At 39.3% G+C, this 11,311-nt stretch overlaps 1 protein-coding gene across 1 annotated transcript; it reads right to left on the bottom strand.

Annotated features, from left to right (window-relative positions):
• Positions 1 to 9,271: 9,271 nt before the first annotated feature.
• LOC149940685 (uncharacterized) lies at positions 9,272 to 10,846 on the bottom strand. Its single transcript, XM_090179350.1, has one exon. It carries the CDS (start codon positions 10,844 to 10,846, stop codon positions 9,272 to 9,274), a length of 1,575 nt encoding a protein of 524 aa, XP_090035476.1.
• Positions 10,847 to 11,311: the final 465 nt, after the last annotated feature.

The following is an 11,311-nucleotide window of genomic DNA, read 5'->3' on the forward strand; positions in this document are numbered from 1 at the left end:
GCCTTTTCTGCTTTTTACTAATTTTTTTGGTTGTCGATAAATATGAATATCCGTTTCGTTTTTTATATCCATTGTTCATTATTATTTAGGTTATGTTCTTACTTTACCCGCCATGCCAAGGGTCACGTTGCGATCATTGTACCCTTTCTAACCGTGGTAATTAAGTATATTTTTTTGGTTTTTTGTACGAAGACTATTTAATATTTCTGTTAATTCTTGTTATTTATTTCGATTGTCTGTACCATACACTAACAGTGTACTTTTAATGAGATAATTAAAAAAAAAGTACATCTCTTGCACGTGGCAGACCCGGGTTCGATTCCAGGCCAGCGTCAAAAAATCGCAAATTGATACTAAGACGAATACCGTGTACAACTGGTGGAAACCCTGCCATTGGACGTTGAGAGGTTGCATAACACTCAGCACTCGGTCCGTCCCAAAGTCATTCACAACACGAAATCACAACCTACATATTAACATAACAATAACGAAATATCCGGTGAGCGTTGACGAAAAAATACCAACCAAACCAAACTCAACCGCAAATCAATCCGAGAAACTGCGAACGCAGAAATTTCGAGAAACTGCGTACGCAATGATTACCCTTTGCCCCGAAAATGCGAACGCGTTCGCAGGCCTTACAGACAGACAGACCCACCCACAGACAGACAGACCGACAGACAGACACGGTGATTGTATAACCCCTCCTATGGGGACTTTGTCCCCTCGGAGAGGTAAAAACTTCTAGTGTAAAATTGTTATAGATTGGAAGATCTAATTGATAGGTGGCGCGAAATACCATCTTGACCGTGAAAATTTAAATATCATGTAATATTTGCCCAACTTACCGTTTTGGCTTTGTGTGGTAGATATTTTGTTAAAAATTAAGTCCGGTAACGTTAAAAAAAATATTATGGGATAGGTAAGGATTAAGTTGAATTATCCCTTCGGTGCGATGCTTACAACGTATGACCTGTAGTAACAAATAAGTGTGCACTTATCGGAGGCTGTTCTAATATGACCGAAAGTAACAAATAAGTGTGACACTTATCGGAGTAATAGGCGATGCTTACAACGTATGACCTGAAGGAACCAGGCCCCTCTCTACCATTGGGCTAGCTAGGGGGTCTCCCCGAAGGCGCGCCGTCTGGCCCTTAATTTTTTATATTTTAATTCTAAAGTATTCAATAATATATAAAAGGGCGCCTAATATAATTAGCCCAGGGGCGCCTGAAAGCTAAAGACGGCCCTGGAAGGAACAAATAAGTGTGACACTTATCGGAGGCCGTTCTAATACGACCGAAAGTAACAAATAAGAGTGACACTTATCGGAGTAATAGGCGATGCCTACAACGTATGACCTGAAGTAAAAAATGAGTGTGACACTTATCGGAGGTCGTGAAATTCTCTCTGGCATTTTCCAAGGCCGTTCTAAAATGACCTGAAGTAACAAATAAGTATGACACTTATCGGAGGCCATTCTAATATGACCAAAACTAACAAATAAATGTGACACTTATCGGAGTAATACGCGATGCTTACAACGTATGACCTGAAGTAACAAATAAGTGTGACACTTATCGGAGGCCGTTCTAATATGACCAAAAGTAACAAATAAGTGTGACACTTTTCGGAGTAATACGCAATACTTACAACGTATGACCTGAAGTTACAAATATAACGCGCATCATCCCTTTTGCCGATTGGAAATTCGTTAGTTCAAATTCAAGCCACCTTCACACTAGAGCCTAAAACCCAGTTTATGTCGGTTTGAATGCCAGTTTTGACCGCCTACGATAGTTCTTGGTTCACACGTGCGAAATCGCTTCACCCCGGTTCGCTTATAGCCAAGCCTTAGCGCTATTTCAAATTATGACTAGAATTTTGAAAATACTAAAATGTATCTCAAAACAATTAGTTAATCATGTTTAATATACATATAGTAATATTATTTGACATTGTTTAGAATTTTATCCCCATTATTTTTGAAAATACGAGCAATTTTACTTCCCCGCCTTGTCGTTTTGAAAGCGATTCTAAGCGAACTGACTTGGACGAGTTGCTTCCCGAACAAACACGAAGCGATTTCTCACGTTGGTTTTAAAAACCAGTTATCTAAACGAAGCGAATTTAGGGGTAAGTGTGAACGTAGCTTTTGTGTTATGAGTATAATTGTGATTCTATACAATATGACCTATTTGATAGTTTCAATTCTTAATTTTATCTTGTAAAGTATCATTCACACAATATAAGTTTCGTTGGTTCTTTTCTTTAGGCTTAAGCCGCTTAACTAATTTAAAACTTCGATTTGTCAGTCATTTCGCAACCTCTTTCAACGCGATCTAGGAAGATTTATACTCGATACAAGAGCAGGCCTTAGACTTCGCCATTCCCCTCCACCCTTCTCTCCTTTAAAGACATAATCAAATAATTAAATAACCTACTCTCTATCGAAATGTAGATGCAAATTAAGTACAAAAATTATATTTACATTATTTTATTGATTAAAACCAACTTTTAATTTAATAAAATCATCGTGTATAACTTGCCAAAAGTATACGAAATTTTTCTTCGCGGCTTGGGCGTGGGGATTACACAGCGTGGGCTTCTGGCGTTCAGAAGGTTGCGGGCTTTAATTTTAAAAACACTCTATAGTAAAAACGTTTGTACTATAGAGTGTTGTTAAATTAAATTTTAAAGAATTATTATTATTATTATCCATTGAAATAAATGAAGTATAGCAGTTTTTAGCTCTGTTTTCGTAATCAAATTCCACCACCCGGCTACACGGGCATTCCAACCACGGGACAGCGGGGGAGACTTGCCCCTGCTACTTTTTATCTGGGCAGACTTTCCGCAGAATTGTATTTCACTCATTATACTTATTTGCCACTGACGGACTCTTACGGTGTCGCAGCTTATTTAACAAGGTTGTGTTATACATTCGACCAAATTGGATTCCAAGTATTCTAGCTGCTCTCCGTGCAAAACGTTGGACTAAAATGTTTTACCATGTTATCCAAAGTTTTCTCTTTCGTCGAAAAGCCATCTACTCTACTTCAAATTTTAAACTCGTTAAGAATGTCTATCTTGGGCTCTGGCATTGGTCCGATTTTATGGATAACAAGCTTTAATACCAGGCTTCGCCCGGGGTCTTTTTGATTTGTTTTTTGTACGTAATAAAAGTACGGCACCATAACAAAACCTTCTTGAGAAAACTTCGTATTTTTATTTCCTTCTGACGATTCTTCCTAATAACTTTTGGGAGAGCTAACTTTGAGTTTGTTCTTTAAAGGGGAACGGTCAAGCTTTAACCAGTTAGATAGCCCTATAGCGAGGGGTCGGACATTCCCAAAAAAAGCGTTCGCGATTTCGTCAAAGATTTCGCGATTTCATCAGATTTCGCGATTTTATTAGAGATTTCGCGATTTCGTCAAAGATTTCGCGATTTCATCAGATTTCGCGATTTCATCAGATTTTGCGATTTCGTCAAAGATTTCGCGATTTTTTCAAAGATTTCGCGATTTTATTAGAGATTTCGCGATTTCGTCAAAGATTTCGCGATTTCATCAGATTTCGCGATTTTATTAGAGATTTCGCGATTTCGTCAAAGATTTCGCGATTTCATCAGATTTCGCGATTTTATTAGAGATTTCGCGATTTCATCAGATTTCGCGATTTTATTAGAGATTTCGCGATTTCGTCAAAGATTTCAGGATTTCATCAGATTTCGCGATTTTATTAGAGATTTCGCGATTTCATCAGATTTCGCGATTTTATTAGAGATTTCGCGATTTCGTCAAAGATTTCAGGATTTCATAAGATTTCGCGACTTCGTCAGAGATTTTGCGATTTCATCAAAGATTTCGTGATTTCGTCAGAGATTTCGCGATTTCGTCAAAGATTTCGCGATTTTTTCAAAGATTTCGCGATTTTATTAGAGATTTCGCGATTTCGTCAAAGATTTCGCGATTTCATCAGATTTCGCGATTTTATTAGAGATTTCGCGATTTCGTCAAAGATTTCGCGATTTCATCAGATTTCGCGATTTTATTAGAGATTTCGCGATTTCATCAGATTTCGCGATTTTATTAGAGATTTCGCGATTTCGTCAAAGATTTCAGGATTTCATAAGATTTCGCGACTTCGTCAGAGATTTTGCGATTTCATCAAAGATTTCGCGATTTCGTCAAAGATTTCGCAATTTCATAAGATTTCGCGATTTTGTCAGAGATTTCGCGACTTCGTCAGAGATTTGGCGATTTCGTCAAAGATTTCGTGATTTCGTCAAAGATTTCGGGATTTCATAAAATTTTGCGATTTCGTCAGGGATTTCGCGATTTCGTCGGAGATTTCTTGAGACGTGTACGGGATTTTGTACAAATGTCCGACCCCTCGCCCTATAGCCCATTAAAAACTAAAATTTATGGCGAAAACCACATCAAAAAATATTGAGTGGTTAATTTTTAATAAAATAAAGAAATTTCGGGAAATCGAAAAGCGCACGTCCGCCGCGACACCTGGTGAGAAGTCGGTGAGACAGAAAAACAACGTAAAAGCGCGCGCTGCTGAAGACGCAAAAAATTTGTTTTGTACGCGCGGCGCGTTCCAGTTATAAGAGACCTAAGCCGAAATTTCGCGATTTTAAAAGTTAGGATAGTTCGCAAATCGCTCATACGGGGTTAGGGGCGCTGGCGGCGAAAATTCAAACCCAAACACCTGGCGTTATTTTTCATTTCAACTTTTTGGGCCAAAAGCTATTTTTTCAAGACAAAAAAAGGTACGTGTTAGTATATTGAACGTCTTGTTAATCTTTTGATACGGAAATAAGGCCATATTTGGAAAAGCTTGGCCGTTCCCCTTCAATTAGCCGACTGAGAAGCTAACTAAGATTTAAAAACCCAGCAAAACCCGCTAACTTTCAATACGCGAAAGAATACGGGTGAAAAGCAAAACTCGCTGACTTTCAATACGCGAAAAAAAAGGAAAAATAATACGGTACGCGAAAAGCAAAACTCGAAAGAATACCTAAAAATAATACGGTAAAGAATACGGGCGAAAAGCAAAACTCGCTAACTTTCAATACGCGAAAGAATACCGAAAAATAATACGGTACGCGAAAAACAAAACTCGCTAACTTTCAATACGCGAAAGAATACCGAAAAATAATACGGTAAAGAATACGGGCGAAAAGCAAAACTTTCAATACGCGAAAGAATACCGGAAAATAATACGGTTCGCGAAAAGCAAAACTCGAAAGAATACCTAAAAATAATACGGTAAAGAATACGGGCGAAAAGCAAAACCCGCTAACTTTCAATACGCGAAAGAATACGGGTGAAAAGCAAAACTCGCTGACTTTCAATACGCGAAAAAAAAGGAAAAATAATACGGTACGCGAAAAGCAAAACTCGAAAGAATACCTAAAAATAATACGGTAAAGAATACGGGCGAAAAGCAAAACTCGCTAACTTTCAATACGCGAAAGAATACCGAAAAATAATACGGTACGCGAAAAACAAAACTCGCTAACTTTCAATACGCGAAAGAATACCGAAAAATAATACGGTAAAGAATACGGGCGAAAAGCAAAACTTTCAATACGCGAAAGAATACCGGAAAATAATACGGTTCGCGAAAAGCAAAACTCGAAAGAATACCTAAAAATAATACGGTAAAGAATACGGGCGAAAAGCAAAACCCGCTAACTTTCAATACGCGAAAGAATACGGGTGAAAAGCAAAACTCGCTGACTTTCAATACGCGAAAAAAAAGGAAAAATAATACGGTACGCGAAAAGCAAAACTCGAAAGAATACCTAAAAATAATACGGTAAAGAATACGGGCGAAAAGCAAAACTCGCTAACTTTCAATACGCGAAAGAATACCGAAAAATAATACGGTACGCGAAAAACAAAACTCGCTAACTTTCAATACGCGAAAGAATACCGAAAAATAATACGGTAAAGAATACGGGCGAAAAGCAAAACTTTCAATACGCGAAAGAATACCGGAAAATAATACGGTTCGCGAAAAGCAAAACTCGAAAGAATACCTAAAAATAATACGGTAAAGAATACGGGCGAAAAGCAAAACCCGCTAACTTTCAATACGCGAAAGAATACGGGTGAAAAGCAAAACTCGCTGACTTTCAATACGCGAAAAAAAAGGAAAAATAATACGGTACGCGAAAAGCAAAACTCGAAAGAATACCTAAAAATAATACGGTAAAGAATACGGGCGAAAAGCAAAACTCGCTAACTTTCAATACGCGAAAGAATACCGAAAAATAATACGGTACGCGAAAAACAAAACTCGCTAACTTTCAATACGCGAAAGAATACCGAAAAATAATACGGTAAAGAATACGGGCGAAAAGCAAAACTTTCAATACGCGAAAGAATACCGGAAAATAATACGGTTCGCGAAAAGCAAAACTCGAAAGAATACCTAAAAATAATACGGTAAAGAATACGGGCGAAAAGCAAAACCCGCTAACTTTCAATACGCGAAAGAATACGGGTGAAAAGCAAAACTCGCTGACTTTCAATACGCGAAAAAAAAGGAAAAATAATACGGTACGCGAAAAGCAAAACTCGAAAGAATACCTAAAAATAATACGGTAAAGAATACGGGCGAAAAGCAAAACTCGCTAACTTTCAATACGCGAAAGAATACCGAAAAATAATACGGTACGCGAAAAACAAAACTCGCTAACTTTCAATACGCGAAAGAATACCGAAAAATAATACGGTAAAGAATACGGGCGAAAAGCAAAACTTTCAATACGCGAAAGAATACCGGAAAATAATACGGTTCGCGAAAAGCAAAACTCGAAAGAATACCTAAAAATAATACGGTAAAGAATACGGGCGAAAAGCAAAACTCGCTAACTTTCAATAAGCGAAAGAAAACCGAAAAATAATACGGTGCGTGAAAAGCAAAACTCGCTAACTTTCAATACGCGAAAGAATACCGAAAAATAATACGGTAAATAATACGGGCGAAAAGCAAAACTTTCAATGCGCGAAAGAATACCAAAAAATAATACGGTACGCGAAAAGCAAAACTCGAAAGAATACCGAAAAATAATACGGTAAGGAATACGGGTGAAAAGCAAAACTCGCTAACTTTCAATACGCGAAAGAATACCGAAAAATAATACGGTAAATAATACGGGCGAAAAGCAAAACTTTCAATACGCGAAAGAATACCGAAATATAATACGGTACGCGAAAAGCAAAACTCGCTAACTTTCCATACGTGGTTTTCCCCGCTAACTTTGCTAACTTTGGAGCCTTTATAATTGTTGGCCGGGGGCTAATTAGCGGCTGCGGGAGGGCGAAAACGTAGGGGGACATCAGATTATAGTATTTATATACCCCCAGTTCCGCTAGGCACTACTGGGGGTACCACAAGTTATACAAACTAGTTTGTATCATATCACGCATGTTCATCATCACGCATCCCGCAATTTCTTTTTAATAAAAAGTAAAAACCCCAGCACAAGAACATGTATAAAAACCCTGTAAAAAGGGGTGAAGAGATAAAAACTCTAAAACGGCGTGTAAAAATAACAAGTTGGCAAGCCAAAATATACCTCTCCTCGGAAGAATTGTCCCTAGTGGTATTAATTTCTCGAGATAACCCTTAAAGATATATCTCCGCAATTTAGAGTTATTTGTTAAAAATATTAACCCATTTCTATCCCGCCCGGTATAAAATTTTAATTATAATTAAAATAATTGAGACGAAACGACCAATTTTAATTTATTCAGAATATCATAAGTTAAGTAGTTACAACAGTAAGTTAGACGTACTATAACAATGCACAATTGAATTAAACCCTTTTACAGAACAAGTTTATCAGTTAAATATAATACGAAGCAAATTTTAATGAAATATCTACAGAGGCTTTTTGGAATTACTCGCTTACGAAATACTTGCCGCATCTTTAACGCTCATTTTATTTCAACACTCGCCCTTGATGAAGATACCGTAGATATCTGGTAGTGGACGACTCGTTCACTTCCTGTTGACGTTGTGACGCATACCACATGAAAAAGACCAATGCCGTCCAATTTCCAATATCATATAATGACTCGCACACCCAAGAAATCATTGACTGCGTTAGAAATCGTAGATATCCAAATATCCACACCAAATGTATTTACAAGAAGCAAAAACCTTACCATCAACAAAGCACAGAGAGCCACTTGATTAACCGCCAGATTTTAAAGCAATTAACGTTAAATTATCTTCTTTGAATTAACAGAACTATATATAGGTCGTTAAGAAAGTGGACCACCCACAGGGTCTACCCTTTAACCCTCTAATCTCGGCTGACTGCGCTAAAACAAGATTTAACCTTTAAAAAATACCAGATTAGGCCTTCATAAATTCATTAATAAAAAAAGACTTTATTACCTATTATGCTTACGATGCCTGTCTTAATTTCAGTGAATCTAAGCAGCTATCGGTGGTTCTGTGGTAGAGCGCTCGACTGCCAAAACGAATGGTCTGGGTTCGAAACCTGGGGGGCGCATTTGTTTTTAATCAATAGAGAAACGCTAAATTAGAATTTCTTCGATGCAATAATTTCAATTTCAATTCTATTTCAATTAAACCAAAATTTCGTACTCTATTAAATACGCTTCCGATAAAGCTGAAGGTCTAATTTTCAATAAGGCGTAACAAGTGTCGGTGGTTCTGTGGTAGAACGTCCGCCTGTCAATCAGGAGGTCTTGGGTTCAAATCCCGCCCGATGCGATCGCAAATTGATACTAAGACGAATACCGTGTACAACTGGTGGAAACCCTGCCATTGGACGTTGAGAGGTAGCATTACACTCAGCACTCGGTCCGTCCCAAAGTCATTAAGAAGAAGTTGGAGAGAAAACGCCCATATAAACACAACAGACTCAACATGCACATCCATCAGAACACAAACACAACAAATTCAACACTCACAACCTACGCATAAACATTACAAAAACCGTAATACACCAAACCGTCACGACGGTGAGCGAAAAAACACCATCCAAACCAAACCGCAAATGCATCTGTTAACGCTCACCGTCATACGGTGGTTTTGCCAACCCTTTGAGAAACTGCGTACGCAGTGATTACACTTTGCACCGAAAATGCGAACGCGTTCGCAGTCCTGACAGACAGACACACCCACAGACCCACCCACAGACACGGTCGTTGTATAACCCCTCCTAGGGGACTTTGTCCCCTCGGAGAGGTAAAAACAATAAAAATAACTAGTATCAACCTGGACAAATGTCCCCGAAGTTACTAGTTATAAAGCGCATGACTTTCTCAAAAACAACCATCTTTTCTGTGGGCTTCATAGGGACCAGATGGAGAGTGAGAGGACAATTAACTAAATAGTGCTCAGAATTGCCTGTATCTGACCCACAAACACAGGCAGGACTGAGCACATGTCCTAAACCATGCAAGTAGCTAGGAAACTTGCCGTGACCACTGAGAATCTGCGTTGAGAAGTGGTTAGGGTTGATCGCATTGTCTTCCACGTTAGGAATAAAATTCCTTGTAACATTGCCTTTATCACTGTCGCTCCAACTATTCTGCCAATGCCTCTTGGTAATGCCCCTCAAAATACTTTTAATACTACCCTTATCGGGTTTAATAGAATGGATCACCTGATTCGTTAATGCGCTCTTGGCCAACGCATCCGCTCTCTCGTTACCTAGAATACCACTGTGTGCTTTAACCCAGTTAAGGGTGATTCTAGCGCCGTGATTATTAATCAACTCCCTAATGCTATCACACATTCCATTAAGGTTGGAAGGATTTCCAATGGCTCGTAGAGAAGATAAGCTATCACTAAAGATAGATACCTCTTCGTCGTGGGGTCGCTCCCTAGCGAACCACTTAATGCTCTCCAATATGGAGTAAAGCTCAATATAATAGATACTAGGATTATAACTCATGTCTAGACGAAATGTCTTTGACACGAGTTCCAATCCGTTAGAGAAGACCACAAATGCCGCAGAAGCGGCATTCTCCGATAGCGAGCCATCGGAGAAGATCTCTAAACCTGCATTAGTGGGAAGAGCGTCCCCACTTGAAATCTCTACACGAGAGGCTGGGTGCCTTGCCCAAGGGTCGCCCGGGTAAAGACAATTTCCACCTATGACATTGTAATCACAGTGCTTAGCGCACATCTGTTGGTAAAAAGACCTAAAGATGGTTGCTTCCTCACTTACAACGTTTTCTATCGGGGTTAAGTTGGTAATTACCAATAACGCATCGGTAGAAATTGTACGATATGCACAACAAACTCGAAGTGCCGCAATCCGTTGGATTGACCTGGGCTTTCGAACCATCAAAGAGTTCTCAATCTCGCGCCACCATGTGCCAGCACCGTAGGTGACAATACGCTCAATACATCCTTTGTATACCACTCTTAAGGCTCTATAATCCAGACCCCAATCGACCTTTGCAAAACAAGCAATGGATTGAACGAGACGAGTGACCTTATTCTTAACCTCCTCTAAGTGAGGCAAGAAGCATAAAGTTTGATACAAGGTAACGCCCAAAACCTTAACGGTTTTGACATTAACGATTCTCTCATTACTAAGAGAAAAAATAGGAAGCCGATTCATCACCTTTGTTTTCGCAAAGGGGATTGCAACAGTCTTCCTTGCGCAGAACTTCAATTTATAAATTGAACTCCACTGATTGAGAGTATCCAGAACTTCGTTACCCAGAGCCTCAAGGCCCCGCCTCGAGGAACTCCAAACCATCGCCTGCAGGTCATCTGCAAAGGCCTGAATAGCACTCGCAGCCGGGTAAACCCGACTCAGAGCGCCATCCATGACTAAATTGAAGAGAAGAGGTCCGCTACAAGAACCTTGTGGACACCCCTTGGTAAGTGACTTACTAAGAACACTACCGCCTATATCAATCGAAGCAATTCTGTTACTTAAGAAACTTTTGTATAAAAAATACAAGTTCTTTGGACAAGCAACCTGCCGGAGTCTTGATAGGACCCCCGGAACCCAGACATTGTCAAAGGCCCCCTCTATGTCTAGGGAGATTAGACTGGTGTGCAAACCACACTCTTTGTTATGCTTGACGCATTAGACGATGTTATAAAGAGCATGCGTCGTGGAGCGGCCATGTTTGAACCGATATTGGGCTGAATTCATGAGACCTCTCTTATGAAGAGAGTAGTACAGTCTTCTTGATAAGAGTTTATCAAGAACCTTACCCACTACTGACAGTAGAGAGATCGGTCGGTACGATCGAGCGTTCCGCCTATTTCTCCCCTCCTTATAGAT

Source organism: Leiobunum rupestre, chromosome 6 (assembly GCF_980474605.1).
Source record: "Leiobunum rupestre chromosome 6, qqLeiRupe1.1.hap1, whole genome shotgun sequence".
NCBI lineage: Eukaryota > Metazoa > Arthropoda > Arachnida > Opiliones > Sclerosomatidae > Leiobunum > Leiobunum rupestre.